This window comes from Stegodyphus dumicola, chromosome 11, assembly GCF_044657685.1.
Source record: "Stegodyphus dumicola isolate Sdum_Otavi_A_Nest chromosome 11, ASM4465768v1".
NCBI lineage: Eukaryota > Metazoa > Arthropoda > Arachnida > Araneae > Eresidae > Stegodyphus > Stegodyphus dumicola.
Window position 1 is genome coordinate 93,805,193 of NC_140778.1, and position 20,074 is coordinate 93,825,266.

At 31.1% G+C, this 20,074-nt stretch overlaps 1 protein-coding gene across 4 annotated transcripts in view; it reads left to right on the top strand.

Annotated features, from left to right (window-relative positions):
* The window catches only part of tefu (Serine/threonine-protein kinase tefu), a 240,355-nt gene that overhangs the window by 74,962 nt on the left and 145,319 nt on the right, over positions 1 to 20,074 (top strand). For all 4 annotated transcript variants that reach the window (XM_085827007.1, XM_085827010.1, XM_085827009.1 and 1 more), the window contains 5 exons: positions 4,007 to 4,082; positions 12,350 to 12,583; positions 12,814 to 12,990; positions 15,302 to 15,462; positions 17,702 to 17,918. In XM_085827007.1, the coding sequence (XP_085683133.1) occupies positions 4,007 to 4,082; positions 12,350 to 12,583; positions 12,814 to 12,990; positions 15,302 to 15,462; positions 17,702 to 17,918 (865 nt within the window). The remainder of the gene's footprint in view (positions 1 to 4,006; positions 4,083 to 12,349; positions 12,584 to 12,813; positions 12,991 to 15,301; positions 15,463 to 17,701; positions 17,919 to 20,074) is intronic.

Sequence of the window (20,074 nt, forward strand, 5' to 3'; positions counted from 1 at the left end):
AATACTCCTGTTAATAGTGAAATCGATGTATCAACTGCTCGAATTTTCAACGACTCTTCTTTTGCTGTTGTTGATGAGAATCATGAGCTAAAACAAAATTTTAGTAAGTCATCAGTTCAATTTCCATTTTCACAGTTTTCAAACTCGTATATAAATTTTAATGATATTGAAAGCTTGATTTCTAAATTTGATAGCAATCCATATAATTCGGTTGACAAATTCATTGAAAACTTTGAGGATGTATCTAATTTGTTAAAACTAAATGAATTACAGAAATTGATATTCACCAAAAAATCTTTAACTGGCAAAGCAAAATTATTTATTGAAAGTGAAATGAAAATTAATTCGTGGAATGCAGTTAAGGCTTTATTAATAAATGAATATGATGTTCAGTATAACTCTGCTCAGAGTGTAAGAGTTCAGTATCAGAGTTATACTGAACTCTTACACGAATTATTGTCGAAACGTAAAATGCAGGAAAAGGAATCTCTATATGAAAATTTTTTGGTAATTAAAAATATGTGTTCTAAAGGTAATATTGAAAACGCTGCTTTATTTGAATATGTTATTAAAGGTATAAACGATTCTTCATTTAATAAAGCTATTCTTTATGGTAGTAAAACTTTGGCAGAATTTCAGGAAAAACTTAAGATATATGAAAAAAATTAAATTAGATAATGATAAAAACAAATCCGTTTAGCCTAATTCTAAAACCAGAAGCGACCATTTTGAAAGTAAAATAAAAACAAATATTCGTTGCTATAACTGCGGAAATCTTGGTCACGCTCAGAATTTTTGCAGAAATAAGAGCAAAGAGAAAAAATGCTTTCATTGCAATTTATTTGGTCACGTAGCTGTAGAATGTATAAAAAATAAGACACATATAAAAGACCTTGCCAGAGTGAATCATATATTTGTAAAGAAGCAGTTAAATGATATGCATAAAGCTGTATCGATAGATAATGTAGAAGTAAAAGCTCTGATTGATACAGGAAGTGATATAAATATAGTATCGGAAAATATTTATAAAGTAATTAGTTCACCTAGTATTAATTCTTCCGATTTGATTCTAGTAGGATTTGGTAGTAATAAAGTAAAACCTATTGGTTATTTTAAAGGTTCCACACGAATTGATGACTGCGAAATTAAATCAAATATTTATATTGTGCTTCAAGGAACAATGAAAGAAAATGCTGTTGTTGGAAATGAATTGCTTTCGCAAATGGAAATTATTATAAACAAGAACGGCATATCTATGAAAGTAGCAGAAGATGAAAAGGAAGACGAAAATGAATCGAATTTAATGTATATAAGTGTTGATCAAGAAAATAGATTAGATATTTGTTCAGATATTAATAAAGCATATAGGCCGGAAGTTAAACACTTAATTCAAAGATATATTCTTAATAGAACTGATAACCCTATAGAAAAAACAGATGCTGCTTTAGATGAATTAAAGGAAGAAGTGTATCAGGAAGAGAAAAGTGATGTTAAACATGGAAAAGGTAAAATGCAAAATGTAGAGGAAAAGAAGAATTCCATTCCTAAAGGAAAAAGAAAAAAATCACCTAAGAAAGTTCAGGAAATCAAAGAGAGTAATAGAAAAATTAATGATTCCCAAAAACCCACTTCAGAGCCAAGAAGTTATAGAAAAAGAAAGAATTGAGAAATTGGTTGAAGATAATAATAGTGAAACAGAAACATCAACAATAAAAAAGAGTAAACAGCAAGAGAGACTTCCAGCTGAAGAACTAGATCCTAGTATGTCTGTAAAACTTAAAAGAAGACAAACCAAAGGAAAAATCTACTAATATTGAAATGGATTTTATTTTAAAAGATGACCAACCTATTTCTTTGAGACCCAGACGTTTACCAATTATAGGTAAAGAACAATTAAAACAAGAAAAATCTATTTTACAAATGGATTTGGATGCTACTGAACAACAAGTTAGATCATTGGAAAGAAAACTTTCTGTATCAGAACAGACTGCAGAAATGTTACAGAAACATCTATTAGACGCCAAGAATGAAGTAGAAGCTGCAAAATTCCAGATGAGAACTGAAGATAAAATCCTCTCTGAGCAAGAAAAAGGAGTTCAACATGTTAAACTGAAAATGCAAAAAAAGCTACCTTTTGAAAAGAATCGCATGAGAAAAATTATGGAGAAGAAATTATTTGCTAAACAAGCAGAGTTGGAAAGAAAAATGTGTATCACTCATGAGGAGTTTCGTCAGTTGCGAGAAATTCTTAATGCTGATGATTGGGAACATTATGGAGACCTGTGGGATGCTGCTGCTTTTGCAACATCATCTAAAAGGACTTCAACTTATGAATCAACTAAACCTAAGACAAGGCCATATAAGAGGCGTAAATCTTCCCTTGAAGAACCTTCTGTCCCCAAAACAAGATTTCCTAAAGCAATATCAGCTGTTAATTTTATATCTGGAGTAAGCAAACAGAATGCTTCTAATTTTCAAGCAGAAGATGTATAGAATAATACTGACTATGACGTTTTAATCTGGAGTGATACAACTGATAACCGTACTGTGATTTTCACACCTAATAATGACTTTTATTTCAGTTAATGTTATTTTTAAGATGAAATAAACTTTTCCAAAAATGTAAAGATTGAAGATACTTTTCGATTTAGATGAAGTTTCTGAAAAATAGAAGGGAGTGTTGACGATGTTATTGTTGCAAAGATGAAGGACAATTACGATGTTTCCTTTCAATTTTGTCCTTAGCGCACAATCTTCCCCTCTCCCTTCGTATTTCTTTTCAGGTCCCGACTTATTCTTGATGATGGTTCTTTTACCGAAGACAACGATGACGTAAGATGACCAATGATTTATGATGTCAAGAGTAGAATAATGTCGTCAAGGTCGATGGATAGCAGGAAGGCCGAATGTGGAATTTTTAATCCCTAGCTTAATATTTTCCCTCACACGCTGTTTAATTTTTAGCTATTGACTGCACGAGTGAAATTGATAGAACTCTCGCCACTTTGTTTTAAGAGAGGATATGTAAGATGATATAGATGTATTAATAGACGTAAGATGATATACATGTATTAATAGATGTAAGATGATATAGATTTTGTATTAATAGATAAATGGTGTTATAGATGCTGTATTAATAGATGAACGATCTTATAGATGTATTAATGTTTCATTAAATCTGTTTTGTTTGAGTATGAATTGTGATTTCAAAACTAAAGAACCCACATATATATATGACTTATACATTAAATTATAGCTCTTCAATTCCTCTTTTAAGTCATTGTTACATATTTTTTAATCCTTCATACATACATTTATATATGTATATGTATATATAAGTAAAAACATAAAGTAAGAAATTTAGATCCAATTTTTCACAAAGACCAAAGGTTTCATAAGTTGAAATTCATAAGTAATAAATTTCACATAATCCTCTAAACGCAATAAAGGTTTTAATAAATGTTAAAACGAAAACTCTTTAAACTAGCAATACCCCAGTTAAAAAAATCAATGATATTCAAAGGAAAAAGAACATAATAGAAAAGAGGAATTCAATCAACTTTCAGTGCGACTTCGTTAGGAAGAGGAACATTGAAATCAGTTGACTTCTCTCTTCCACAAAATGATTGCTTTTCTGTATCCAGAATTAGCAGATGAGTCATTTCAATGTATTTTAATTATAATAATTTACCTGAAAATTCTCGCCCTTCCCCAAAGCAAGGAAAACAAAATAGAATTCTAATAAAAATCTTGTACCTTAAATAAAGAGAATTCTATTCAAAGAATTATACTATAAATTAAATAATGCAATATGTTAAACATATTATCTTAATAATGAGGAACATGTAAAAAAATAGCTTATTTATTAACTGTGATTTCTTTGTTTATAGAAAGTTTCTTTGAAAGTTTTTAAAAATTTGTAGAAATTAAAAATTAATTTTTTTCTTTGAAAAATATTTTCCTTGTATTTTATGCTCATAATATGTTAATTGTATTTCTTTATTAGCAAAAGAGAGAGTGAACAAAAAGGATCAAGATTCACTTCCTGTCTGATGACGCAGAACTTGCTTGCAATTATAAATGTAATATATTCGATGCATTTATTATAAGGAAAAAGTTTGTTTTAAAAATGTAAATTATATATTTGTTGCACATTTTATCCATGAATTATATTTCTGATTAACTTAGTTATAAATCAAATATAAATTATGATTCAGTTAATTGGATATTATGTTTTAATTTAATGAAAGAGCCTTTAAAATAGAAAAAAAATTTTAGCACTATTTCCTATCAGTCTCAGAAATCTTTCTGCAATGTAAAATGTTATGCCATTCTTAACCATCAGAAATGATATATATGAAGAAACAAATTCAATTTTTAATTAATAAATACTATTAATGTCACCCAGAATGCTGCAAAACCAGTAAATGAAATAAAAAAAGAGATAAAATAAATAGAATTAATATCAACCAAGAGTGGTAAACTAACTAGAGGACACAAATTAAACACAATTTGAAGTAAAAACTTGGAAAATAAAACTGACATAAATGTAAATTAATTCAAAAACAAAGCAATAATCATTAAATATTAAATAATAGTAGATAATTTAGCCGCTTTGTAACAAAATCCAAGAATTGTCATCCTATTAATTATTATTTTTTGTTTTTATTTTTTAATTATTATTTTTTTCATTTATTTACTTTTATTTCAGCTTTATATTTCAAGTTTTTGCTTCAAAATGTTTGTAATTTTGTCTTTCAGTTAGATAGTTTACAACTTTTGGTTTATATTAATTATATAATTATTCTCTTTATATATATATAAAGCTAACTTCTGTATTTAATAGGCAGTAGTTATTTTTATTCTTCATTTTAATTTGGGTATTGCCCTTTTCAGCTCTAAAAATAATAGCTTCTTTCAATATATCAATGTATTTAAATTAATCCATATCATACAAACTTGCATAATGCTACACTGTAAAGCTAATCGTAAGCTAATCGGTGAAGCTAATCGGTAAAAGCTAATCGATGAAGCCAAATTTTTTAGTTAATCAGTGAATAAAATTTCATTTGAAATCAAAAGTTTTTGGTTCTCTCCCAGGCTTTCATATGAATGAGTTGCTCTTTCCTGCTTGCTTGCTTCCAACTAGTATGCAGCAGCTCACTTCTGTATATCATCTATTGTCTTAAGATGTAATTTTCCAAAAATATGAGAAGCAGATTGTGCTCATGATGATATGCAAATCAGAATATGTGTCTTGAGGATTATTTTGTTCAGAAATAGTATATGTTATATCTAGTGCTGTGTTTGTCTCAAAATTTCATCATTCTATCTATGCAATAAACATCTCTAATCTATTACATATATATAAATAAAAAAAGTTTAGAAATTTCAAATTAGATAGTAAATTATTAAAGTCATGCAGTATGTTTCAAAATTACTTAAGTAATCAAGATATCATAATTAAATCTAAAAATTAAGTCCAGAAAGGTGTTAACAGTCCAACAGGAAATACACACTTCAAAATCGAAACAAAAACTATTCAGTAAAATAGCATTAATATAAAGTAACCTAATAAAATTAATATAAAAATTTTTTACTATAATATTAAAATTCCTTCCCCCCCCCTCGTAGGAGCAGCTTAAGATTCAACAGAGCCATGTTTCTGAATTGTATCTAAAAGAGTGTGAAATCTTAAATAATTGAAAATAATAAATTAAAAGAAAGTGCCAGATAAAAATTAATTAAATTAATGTCCTTTAAGAGTACAATAAAGTAATTTTTTAAATATTTTTAAATTTTAATTAATCACCAAGATAAAATCTGCTTTGATGTGACCCTAAAAGAAAATTACTGTAACAGCAAATATTATTAAAAAATCCTCAAGTAAGAAATTAGAATAGCTAATTGGGTAAATTAAAAACCAATGTGCTAAATAAATATTAAATAAACTTCGAATATGTATAATTTCTAATGGCTAAAAATGACGATATTTACACATACATGGCAGAACTCTTCCTCTGTCTGCCCATGGGAGCTTTGTCATGAAGTAAAATATGATTTCATTTCTCTCTTTAACATGAAAATATTTGAAAAACATAAATCGCATTTGTTATTTCCTACAATAAGGAAACTGTTTTTGAATGAGGTACATTCCAATGACCATAGATCACATGACTAAATGTATATCTAGTGTAAACAAACAAGGCAGATGACCTCAGATCTTATGTGACATATGTATAGCTAATGTAAACAAACAAGATCATTCTTCCTTGTTTTTTCTTGCAGGATGTATCTTATATAGCAGATATTTTATAATCAGTCTTATTGCCACTAAAAAATTAAAAAAAAAATTATTAATGTAACATTTACCGAATGGTACTGTTGTATTATGAAAGATAAATTAAAAATACCACACGATTGGTTAAAATTCACTGATATATAACACCACCATTATTTTCCCCCTTCTCCATGACAATGTTATTGTGACATTTCTAATTCAAGTTGTAGAGAGATAGCTCTATTTGAAATAAATCCAAATTATTGACATTGATCATGTGAGGATTTATAAAATAATTATATGATACTAATTCAGAAGTCAAACAACAAAAATCAGCGTTATACCCACAAAACTTTCACAGAACTTTTTACTGTGAAAGTTTTGTGGGTATAACGCTGATTTTTGTTGTTTGACTTCTGAATTAGTATTTATTCGGCGTGTTATTGTGTATTAATTATATGATATTTAAATTCAGAAACATTATTGGCTGAGCATTATTCTACTACTTTTTTTAGAAATTTAGGAAAAAAATAGGTATTAGAAAACTATATTTTCATATTTTTCTTTACTTAATAACAATATTTCATACATTCCACATGAAGAAAAGTCAAGTAATCTGAAAGTTAATTAAGAAAGGAATTATCATAAAAACATATGTTTGTTTTATGTTACTGATTTTAAAGTCAAGGGCATAAATTTGTTTTAATGCTTGGAATGTTTTTGAGTAGCTTTCTATAATAAAGATTTATTTTATGCATTTCTGTTCACAGAATTTCTCAACATTAAAGCTTATTTTTCTAAATTATAAATTTTAAGATATAAAATCACATACTCATTTGCTTGTAAAGAAAATTGTTTCAATTCAGGGAATGATAATTATTTTGCCTTTTGTTCATAACAGTGATTGTTACTATGCAGATGTGGGAAAACAACTTATTCTGTGTCTTTCTGTATGTGATATTACATAAGGTCTACCAGACAATTTTGTCCATTTGAGCAGTGAAAGAAATATACATATTTCATACCTTTAATAATATTTATTGAACAATATAATTTCCATTGTTTCTTATGATCTTTTGCAGCCTGATGGTAATTTGAAAATACCATTTTCAAGAAATATTTTGTCCTTAGAGGCAAAAACTGAAATGGTGCTTGAATAATACCTGTTCCAATTATTTTTTTTTCCTCCCCTTCAAAATATTTTAAAAGGCGTGAAATATGTGATAATCAGCGGGTACTAAGTCAGGGGATTATGGTGGATGCAGCAGCATTCCTAACTTAACTCTATTGTTTTCTGATAAGTCACCAAAGCAGCATGTAGTCTGTCATTATCGTGATGCAGTATAATGTGTTCCCTGTTGAACATCATTGATCTCTTTTTCTTTGACTGCTTTGTTTAAACCGTCCATTTGCTGGCATATCTTTCTAAATTCTTTAGGTTTAAAAAGCTCATAATGTGTTGCTTCTTGGAAGGCTCACCATATGCATAGCATTCTCTTATTCAGGCTCCAGCTTGATTTAGAAGTGGTGAGGACAGGTTTTTTTCGGCCTCACAGTATGCTCTTTTTGTAGTCATGTTTTCGTAGGTAACCCACTTTTCATTACCAGTTATCATCCACTCCAAGAAGGGTTCATCTTTGTTTTGGGCAAGCAGAGATGTACTAATGACAATTTGATCATACAAAATTTTCTCACTTAACTCATGAGGCAACCGTCTGGTATATTTAAAAACCAATCCTAATTTTCAAATATGGTCTGAAATGGTTTGTTGAGCTGAATTAAGAGGTTATCACACATGGCTACAGTCCCTGCTAGATGGGACTTTTCTGGGAAATGAGATTCTGGTAGCACTGGTTTAAACAGGAGGATTCCTAGAAAAAAGAGTCCCGCCTAGCTACGGAAACAATGTTGCGGCTACGTGGAATTTTTTCAAAACGGTCCCGGGTAGAGACAACCAATTAGACGAAAGTTCTGCTTCTGAAGCCTCACGGGATCCCAATCTGAGTGATAATCTATTAGTGATTGGCATTCAAGTCTTTGTAGTAAGTGAAAATGGTAACCTAGCTACGTGGGTTTCCTGGAATTGTGCGGGTTCTGAGAATTGTCCCTTTCTACGTCAAGTCCCGCATAGCCGAAACATAATGTGATTGGAAAAAGCTTTTCTGCAATCTCAGATGTTGTCAAGAAAGTATCTTGCTATATCTTAGCCTTGCAAATATAGTTATTGATCAAAGATGGCTGTTGAGAGTGTGGCTTATCTGGAAATTGCCTGCTTCAAATACTTTTCCTACATGTGCGATCAAAAACAGCATTTTGACAAAAAAAACTTTCACTAAATTTTGGCATGTTTCTTAAGCATTTCTTCCATGTTGAAATTCATACAAAATACATCGTTGTGAACTTATTGGTAGCCCTGTTTAGACAATTGTATGTCACTTAATAATAATGATATGATAAACTCTTGTTTCTGTTAATTTAGAAGAGCACAACCAAAGAGAGAGAACCATACATGTCTGAAATAAATACCTGCATGCATGTTGAAACTTGAAATAACATTATTGGACAGAACTTTCCAGTAGACCATGTACATTGCGAGATTTGTTATTCATGTGGGATATCTGTATTGGTTTTGGTTAGAACTGTATCACTTTAGCCCATATGTTATCATTCGTTTATATGCATGAATGTTCATAGCTATAATATATATGTGTATGTAAGGTATAAAAATGTGACACAAATTTATTAACAAATTAAACTTAATAGGAGTAACTTGATAATAGACCTTTAAATTTCTAATTTTCAATTAAAGTACAACCCCTTCAAAGCACCTACATTTTCCCTGCAGAACTACAGTGATCCCTGCAGAATCGCTGTGCAGGATTAAAACAAAGGGCTCTGATACTTAAGCTGCTACTAATACAAGTGCTCTAATACTTATAAATAAATAAGCTGCCTTCTGTGCTCTCTCTTTTGCCACCTACACTTGATAGCTGAAGGGCATCTCTTGCTTGGCTGCATCTATTCATCATTAAAAGTACACTCTGTCCCAAACAAACATATGTATCCAGAAGAAATCAAGCCACAATTATGAAACTCAGCAAAAAAGTAAGTAAGAGATATGCAAATGATTTAAATTTTTACTCCAATGAGACAAAAGTAAGCATGCTATGTGCATATGAGATGCGCAGCTGGGAGAGTTTAAAAGCATGATTGCTCATGACGTAGGTCTATTCAAGCGAATCTGTGGATTTAAATAGATGGTACTGTGACTATAGATGCCACTGAGTCATAAACCGGTGGCAGTATGAACAGTTGTTGGGCTTCAAGAAAAGGCGTATAGTAGGCCATAGAGAAGCAGGTTGGTCGAACAGGTTTATTGGCCACCACCTCACTCCGAGCGGAGTGATCTGATAGTTGCTCGGTGTTGCCAACAATGGATCACAGAAGGGAATCTCTACCGTCGTGGAGGGTCTGAGAGTCCGAGTATAAATGAGTCCAAGGACTGAACAATCATAAGAGAGGCCATTCTGCACTAACAACGTCCTTAGCATTGATTTGACGTCATTTACCACCTTCCAGGCACTGGTGGTACCAAGGGAAACCATTCAGAGATAATTGGCTGACCCTGATACATGCTGTCGACGACATTAAGATGCCTGCCACTAACCCCATGTCATAGGCAGTGTCGAGTAGATTTTAGGCAAGCTGGATTGTGACTGACTGGAGGAGTGTGATCTTCAGTAATAAATCCCGATTCAGTCTCAAGCTGATGACCAATGCTCATGCATGTGGAGGCGGCCAGGCCTGCGGTCTGATCCGGCATTTGTTGTTGAGCAGCATACAGCAATTACACGACGTGTGACAGTGTGGGGACAGTTCTAACAAACGTGTGACAGTTTGTTGGAACTGGTTTCACCTCTAGTAATCCTTCAAAGCACTATGATGGCATGCACTTATGTAAACATTTTAATGCTGGTTGTACTGCCTATGCTATCAAGTTGTCAGGTACCATTTATCAGATTAAGACAGCTCTCATCCACATATTATGCAGCTCTCTCAGCAGTGCCTTCAAGGCTATGATTCAGGACACGGGAACCTTGATCAGACCTCTTGCCAATACAGCATGTTTGGGACATGCTTGGAAGGCAATTGCAGCTGTCCCGGAATACTGATGAATTAACTGCCCAGTTGCAAAGATTATGGCATGATCATCCGCAGGGGGTCATAGGTGACCTACCTGATTCAATGCCACTCTGTGTTTTGGCTTATATAGCTGCCTGATGTGACTATACTACTACTGATCTGTAACCTTTTACATGCCATAACTTTTTAATAAAACTCACTTTTTTTTCTGAATTTGTAATCATTTGTTTATCTCCTCATACACTACCTACATGTTAAGTTTCGTGATGGTATTTGTTTCATTCTGGGTGCATATATTTTTTTGTGACAGAGTGTATATAATACACCGTAATTAAAATTGTGAGACATGAATTACCCTTATTGCGCTGTGTTTTGCCATAGAGTAATCAACAAGTCATGAAGATGTGTTTGGATTATCGAGTGAATTTGTAATTCTACAAAAGTTCTTGGAATCTTCTACTATGTAATTGATATTTTAGTGATCTTCTAACTTCAGTCCACTCATATCTGCAAAATTATTGGTGTCTTCCCTAGTCAAGCACTCATCCAATATCAAATTATCTGCAACAAACTAAATTGTTTCGTCTCAATTTTGTCTATCAGGACTAATACTTATCTCAGCCCCCAATGGAAAAATATCTGCAAACCAAAAAGTTCTAATGTCTAGTCCAAACATTAGGTGGAATTATTATAAAATCAATTTAAAATTTATTTTGGCTACCTGCTCATTATTTAGAGATAAAAAGAAAAAACAAATGTCCTCTAAATAACCTCATAAGTGTACAAACATTGGACTCTTGGCCAGTCTCTGTGCAGAATTAAAACAAAGTGCTTTGAGATTATAAATATTTCATCTGCCTTCTGCACACCTTCTTTCATTGTCAATGCTTGCTAGCTTGTCTTTTACATGGTTGCATCTATTCATTATTAAAAATATAATGCATCATAATTAAAATTGTGGGATGTGGATTGCCCGCATTGTTCTTTACCATGCAGTAGAGTAATCAACAAGTAATAAAGATATGTTTGGATTATCAAGTGAATTTGTAATTCCTCAAAAAATGTTCCTGGCATCTTCTACTACATAATCGATCTTTCAATGATCTTCTAACTTTAATCCATTCGCTATTGCAAAATAATTGGTGCCTTCTATAGAAAAATACTCATTTAAAGTCAAATTATTGGCAATGAACTTAACTGTTTCATCTCTTATTCACACACATATATATATACAGATATATAAAGTATCTAAAGTAAATATTAAAGTGGAATCAAAGCAAGGCAATTCCTCAACAATATTAATAATTGTAAACATGTGTAAGATGTTTAACACAATATCTAAACAAATCAAAATTAAAATAAGAATTCATGTTAGAACAAATTCGAAAAATTAAAATGTGAAAGGGAAAATATACAAAATTATAAAAATATGCAAATTATAAAAATTTTCCTTTACTGAAACTCCAATTCAGAACTCATCAGGGGAAAATAAATTAAAGCTTTAAAAAAGTCGATTAATATGGTTTGAGAACATGTTTCGTTTTCCTGGTTCATTTAAGATCAAAAAACAAAAAAATATTCAATTAAATTTTCAATGTCAAAGTAGAAGGAATTGTAAAAAAGTTTATCTGTGATCTTAAAGTGCATTGCTAATATGTCACAGAAATGGCTCACATTCCATGCTGTGATAGTATTTGCCTTTACAAAATTGTTTGAGCTTTTATTCTTCTTAGCATCATTTATCGTATTTGTAAAATATTTTTCCTCAGGTATAATTAACAGTTTAGTGTGTAACCATATCTTTATACATGCTCTGAAGTATAGTACAATAATAATGTCGTGCCAGTTGTAAATAATGCCATGTCAATTCTGCATGCTGTGTATGAATATTTTAGCAATGCAAAAAGTATGTCTATTATTCTACAGATGGAACCCTCATCATTATGGAGTTCAGAAAGCTCATCATCAACATCACATGATAGCTGCATAGCAACAAATAGTGATTCAGTTGCATATGCTTTCATCAAGTTCTTAAATAGTCCTTTCATATCAGTACGGCTCCTTGTTGCCAAAAACATCAATGTTTCTGTCACTGGCATAATTATAGATGACATTTTTGAATCAGTGTGCAATGAAATTTTTACTTATTTACAAAGAGAAGTATGTATCATTTTATCTCTTTATATTTCTTATTTTAATGTAAAATTTCTTACTTTCCTGTTGCTTATTATGAAACTTAAATTATTAATAAAATGAAAATTAAAGAATTTGGTTAAAAATTTATTGATCTGGGGGATTTAAACAAAAATTTGTAATTATGGAATAATTGTATATTTCAGTAACTGTAGTAAATTAAATTAAATCTTGAAATAATATAGTTTTTATTGTAGAATCAGTCAAGAGCAAGTTCTGAAAACAATGAAGAAGAAATTTCAAACAGGATCAGGACGTTTTTGCATTTCCTGGGTCATATTATTGTATATTTTCCCTGTCTAGAAATGGAATCAATTTACATGATGTGTAAACTAGTAAAAATAAAGAAAGTAGATGAATCGCTAGCAGCTAAAGTAAGTTTAAATTTGTAGTGTATTTCATAATGAATAATTTATAGTGTATTTCATAATGAATTTATAATGAATGAAATTGAATTTTATACTTTTTTTTTATTTACTCTAGGTAGAGAACGTGATGTGTTAATTTGATTTTGCCTAATATTAAAGATTAATATTTTCTTTGATGTTCAGAAACTGGCATTTAAGTTTTTCTTCTGTTATATGATAATTGAGCTTCCTTTCAGCTGTATATTTAAGATACTGAAATTTTGGAATTTGTCTACAGAAGAAGTTTATAAAAAAAATGCACTCTAAAATTTCAACAAATATTTCTAAAATTATGCATTTTAGAAAGAGATGTGTATTACCTGCTAAAATACTTTAGTTATTTTAGGAAAAAAAGGGGGGGAATAATGCATTAAAAAAATGGGGCTCTCAGATTGTTGAATCACAGATTGTTGAAGCTGTGGAACCTGTTTGAAGTTCAATAACAGATGGCATGATTATTCTAATTGAATATATTTTTCATGTTCCCCCCCCCCTTTCTCTCTCTCTCTTGGTTTTAAGTGCTTTGTCATTATAAATTATAAACAGCTAATGTTAGAAAAGAGGATAAAGTGAAATTTTTCTGGAAGCTCATTAGAACAGAAATCTAGCATTTACAATTAATTCAATTATTCCCTTTGTTTAAGTAAATAAGTGAATAAAAATAATTACTTAAAGGGAAAATCTCTTAGTGTTAGATAGTGGAATTTTAAGAATTTGGTTTATGGTAGAAAGGAAAGGGGCAAAATATAAAAAAAGATCTAACATAGAGAAAATTAAGATTTTAAAAATTTTGCTTATTTCCTTCAAAGAGAGTATTTCATCTTTTATGTTTCATATATGCTTGGAAATGTGTGTGTAATTGATATGTTTCATGTACAAATAAATAAAACTATAGCATAACAATGAAAATAAAATTTAATATATATTAAATTTTATGTTCATAAATTATATGCTGGAATAAATACAAAAATAAATAAATAAAATTAAAATAAAATAAAAAATTGAATAAATTTTGTAAACATTTTTTTCATTGATCAAGGAGATGCGTATGCTTGCACAGTCCATCAGTGGTTTGGTTTAGCTTACTAAAGACAGAGCAAGCCATCTCCAATATCATGCCTGTTCTTAATATGTTTTTTCAAGAAGTTGCACATTTGGGGGGGGGGGAATCATGAAAGTTGTTGTCAGAGGTAACAAATATTTCACTGTAATTCCTGATAAATTTGAATATTCATCATATTTGACCTATCAACAAAATTAGATTTGATTATAGCTCTTGACAAATTTTGCTGTATCCTTAATAAAGTGAAATTCCTATTGCCAAAATCGCAACTGATTGTCTGCCTCAACAAAGTCAGATAATATTCATAACTTTGTCATCAATTTGAGTTGTCATTCCAGATTTTCTAAAATACTTCTGTGTATCCTGTTTTAAAAATTGCTTATCTAAAGTTTTTTCCCACCATTTTTGGTTGCATAACTTTTGAACTTTGAAACTTGACTGTGTCTAAATTAGTTTATTTTGGATACATCTTGGATCAACATCTGGCCTGATAAACAATGATGCTAAGTTTCATCATCTGACTGTATAAGCATATATGGGTTTCTGATAAAATCTGTAGAGAAAATTAAGATTTCTTTATTAAATTTATTTTTAATAATGTTTATGAAATCTTCAGTAATTAATATATTACAGTTTTAAAAGAAGGAATGATTTATTTTTCTTCATTTTCTTTAAGATGTAATATCATGCAGAATTTTGGACACTAATTTTTGCACAAATTTGTATATCTTTCTATAATAAGAAGGAGAGATATGGATAAAATTCTAAACTACATTCATATAATGTAAATTCTCTTCTTAACAGGAAGCAAGACAAGTGTAGTGCTATCACACAGAACTGCACATTTTAAGTCTTCAAGTCAAGGCTTTCTGCTGTTAGTGCTTTTTTTACAAGTGTTTTTAATCCTTTGACATTATTTTATTTTCAAAGAAAATTTATTCATGCAAAATAATTTTAATGTATAAAATTATGTACATCACAAATTTAAAACCGAAAGTAATTGAAACAAGCCTTTAAAACTCAAAGCAAAAGCTTTTTGTTGTAACTTATTTCATTTTCCAACAAACTTGCTTAAATTGATTTATCGTAAAAATATTCAAAAATAGAATATTAGCATCCATTGCATTAAATGCAGTTCTTCAGGTTAAGATAAATTTTGTATGTTAAATGATGACTATTACTTATTTAATGAAATAATCTTGTATCCTATTACAGGTCGTACAGCAAATTTCTTCCATTTTGGGATATAGGAGCATGCGAGATCTTGTTGAATCTCATTTAGTCAATATCTTACATAAATGGATAAAAGATAAATATTCTTGGAAAGAGTTCCCTTTTATATTGCTAGATGTGGAATCTATTGAGTCATTTATCTTGTAAGTGATGTTTATTTGTTATATTATTTTATTAACATAAAATTGATAATTTAAGCTAACACCATTGACCTGGTTTGGTGTGTAGTACAAGCTAATTTTATGTATTACATAAAGTTCTGTCACATCTTCTTTCTGTTTATATACATGAGCCAGTACACAGCATAAATTCAGTGGTTATATACAAGGGGCCATTCTGAAATTTTTAAGGCTCAACTAAATGGTACAAATTAAAAGTTGTTCTCTCCAATATCAATGCACTTTTATAAATGAATTTTCTCAGAATGAAAACAGCAGCCATGTAAATTTTGTTTTAGATTAAAAAAAAAAAAAAAAAAAAAAAAAAAAAAAAAAAAAAAAGGGCTAAAAGTCACACATAGCAGAATCAGAAGAACGGTGTGGATATTCTATTACTTTAATGGTGGCAAACCAGTTAGCTACAACTGTCTTCTGTCCTTCTAACTTGATGGCTTTGACCAGTCATGTACTTCTGAAACATTGTTCATTGTCTTCCCACCATTTTTAATTTGGGAGATATGCTGGGCTCCAATACTTACATACATCTGTACTTTGTTATGTATTAAATTTGGGAGGAGTCACTCTTGAAAATAACACTGTTAATATGAAGGATTATTTTAATGTAGGTTGTATTCCCTTTATATTCTATATTAAGTTTTTATACTAGGAATGCAATATTGCTTTGTTATTAATAGCATAATGATTATTTTTTTAACTATTCTCACTTATGTATAGTTTTCTGAAGTATAAAACATAATCTTCAAAATTATTTCGTCTTAACTTATGAAATAACAGATCGTTCAATAAGTCCCAGGACTAACTAAGAAAATGACATCCATTTCACAAAATTTATGTTTATTCATCAACATAATCACCATAGAGAGCTATGCAATAATTCCAACACTTTTCTAACTTTTTGATACCATGTTGTAAAACGATTTGTCCTTGTCCGTAAAATAAGCTTCAGTGGTAGCAATGACTTCCTCATTCGAACCAAATCTTTTCCCCTGGAGCATTTTTTGAGATTAGCAAACAGCCAGTAGTTGCTGGGGGCTAGATCTGAGGAGTATGATGGGTGGGAAAGCAGAGTGAAGCTCAATTTGTTCATTGTAACCAGTGTTTGCATTGACTTGTGGCTCGGGCTTCATGTGTGGTCCTTTTTTTTTTACGATTTCATCCTTCAGACGCACTATTAACTCACTGTAATAGGCACTATTGATAGATTTTCTCTTTTCAAGGTAGTCGATGTAAATTATACCTTATGCATCCCAAAACTGATGCCATGATTTTGCCAGCTGACTGTTGCGTTTTTGGATGCTTCAGATGTCTTTCACCGGCTGCACGCCTATCAGCTGACTGCCACTTTGACTCTGGAGGGAAATAATGCATCCATGTTTCATCCATTGTCACATACCAGTGCAAGAAATCCTGTTTATTGCGAGTAAACAGTGACAAAGAGCTTTGTGAATCGTCGACTCGTTGTTGTTTTTGTTCCATTGAGAGAACATGCGGCACCCATTTGGAAAACACTTTTTCATGCCCAACTTTTCATGTAAAATTGTATACGCACTTCCAGTTTATATGTTTACCATCTCAGCAATCTCATGAACTTTCACTTTGCGGTCATTCATCACGATTTTAAACACTTGTTTCACATTTTCCAGAGTGACTGCTTCATTTGGCCTACCCGAGCATGCCGCATCATTTGTATCTGTGCGACCGCGCTTGAAATCAGCATACTAACGGCAAATGGTTGTTTTTGATGGAGCAGAGTCTGGATAACATTTTTCAAGCCACTGCTGAGCTTGGACAGTATTTTTGCCGATTAAATAGCAATGAATTATTAACACTTGAAATTCATTTTTTTCCATTTTGTCCACAAATGCACAAGTAGTGTCACTTTCACCACAGTAGCTTCGCTATTTCCTGTCCGAATGCCATGAAAATCAGATACATGTCATTTGAAGGTTAGTTCTTTCAAAGAATGAAGTCAAGTTAATATTACTACACCATTTGCTGGTTAGTCCTGGGACTTATTGAACAATGTGTTATAAGACGTAGGGTTAGACTACTTGAAATAATTATTTGTTATTACTGCAAACTGAGGTAAAAGTTTTTTAAAAGATTTTTATTATTGTTCTTTCGCAAATTTTTTTATGCTTCATTTTCAGTTGAAGCATTTTCAGAGCTGTTTTATGGTGGTATTTTCTTTGCTTTTTTTCAGAGATTTTTTCAAGTTTCTGGTACCAGTTTTGTTTTATTATGGGGATAATGAATCAATATCTGAGTTATCAAACAAGCTTAATCTATCATTAGCAGAAGTAATTTATGCCTGTTATCCAACCATTCAAGCTCGAATATTATCTGGTTGTGCTGTTGATTATCGACGAAGAGATGCTTTGAAGTGCAGGAGTTTTCTCAATAACTATTTGCCACAAGAAGTAAGCATATTCTTTCAGTTATGGTTTATGTTTTTAAAATTTACCTCTACTTTTTTGCATAGGTAAATTTTCCTGTTTTCAGCTCAATTCCAAAAGGATAAAGCCTGTTTGTTACACTACCTAATGAAATTGATGGCCTGACCTATTAAAATGAAGGAAGTTCTGTTAGTTACTAGATCCTAATCACTTCAGAAGTTCACAAATTGTGCCACCTGAGCTATAGTGCAACAAAATAATAAGTCACTTCAGTTGTTATTATGAATTAATGTAATATTTCATACTAAGTTTATGGGAAGTTTTTATTATTTTCAGTAAATAGTAAGATAATATGATATACTATTTCATCACACTGCAAGTAAGACAAACTGATATTTACAGTGTTGCAAGGAATTAATTAAAGAAATGTCCCCATAACTGAATAATATGTTCCAAAACTTACCACAAATATATAAAATCAAAAATAAGATTAGTGTAGGAAATGGCTGTGTAACTGTAACTGATTTTATGCAACTATAAAGCGCCACCTAGTTAAATGGGCAACTGAATATGAGCGACGATGACGAATACAGAAGTGTAGTGATGCTGTAGAGACATTAGGTTATTTTGATACTGGCGACCTGGAACATGAGCAATGCCTTCACCGAGACTCGAAACTGGACCTTTCAAATACGCGCCTAACTGTTGCACCATGAATGCATGTTGGAAGGAGGGAGAAAATACCTTATATACCCCTTCCACCGTTTGAAGGCAACTGAGGATTAGGGGACCTATTCACCAAATACTGGTGGTGAAGAATCATCACCCACCATTTTTTTTGTTCGGGCTCCACTGTAGTGTCATTAGGTTACCTTGGTACTGGAGACGTGAAACATGAACAATGTCCTCGCTGAGACTCGAATGTGTGTCAAGTGCACTAACCGTTACACCATGAAGGCATGCTGAAAGGAGGGAGAAAATACCTTATAACGTAATGGTTATTCTTCTTTTCATCACTATTAATCCATAAAAATCAATCATAATTTAATAAAAACTTGTTGAGGGTTTTAAGCCATTGGTGACTTTTTTTTCCCTTTTTTGCATAATAGTAGAACAGGAATAGAGTAATAATTTTGCATAATAATAGAACATAGAATAAAATTACATAGAACAGGATATTTTTGTAATATGCATAAATATGGTTATGTTTAATAGATAAATTGTGTAAATAATACATTATCAGCATTAAACTAGAATAAAGTATTATGTATACACACTATGTTACATTATTTATTATATTTCTAAATGTATAAACTATATTGTAGACTAGAATACACTCTTGTTCATACTTGTAAAAATAAAGGATTCTGAAAATCTAAGTTAATCAGTAAAAGATGAGTGAGAAATGTGGCAATACAGTTCTTGTACTGTACAGTATAACATAGTTTCAGAAATTAAAAAAAAATTCATTTAAAAGTTCTTCAGTATTAACAGAACATTAGTAGTTTAGTTCAAGGACTTAAGACATCATGATTGTTAAGTCTTAGAGCAGTTATTGTACATAAAGAATTTTAAACAGAAGAGCTGCTGTCACACATTATTACTAAGAATAAAATGAATGCTGAAAGGAAGATTAGAAGCCAAGATTAAGTCAAATGTTCTCTGACTACTTATAGATTGAATATCCTTATTAACATATTTATAATCATCAAATAGAGTATAGCTCACGAGCGGTAAAGTCGCTGAACACTGGTAGTTCGGTCCGAGGTTCGAATCCCGTGAACAGGCTGGCTGCATGGGTGTTTTCGTGGTTTTCCCCATGTGTGTAACGTGTATACGAGCCAGTTTCCCTTAGAAAGTCCTCCACGAAGGCATCCCTCCCTTTAGGCAGATAGCCTCCAAGGCTTTGCCATAATCACACACACATCAAATAGAGTATAACCTCGGAATTTGTTGGATTCTCTGTATTTTAAGAATACATATAAGATTCTGCAATGACTGTTCTATTTCCCATGTTACGTTACAGCAGTTTGAAACAAGAGTGCTGATGCATTGGTAGACAGTACTGTGTATGTTTGATCTACAATATTTTGACTATTAACTTTGGAATTAATTTGCCAATTAACTTCTATCTCAAAGCTTATAACATACGAAACTTAAGGCCTTCCTCTCACTTTACA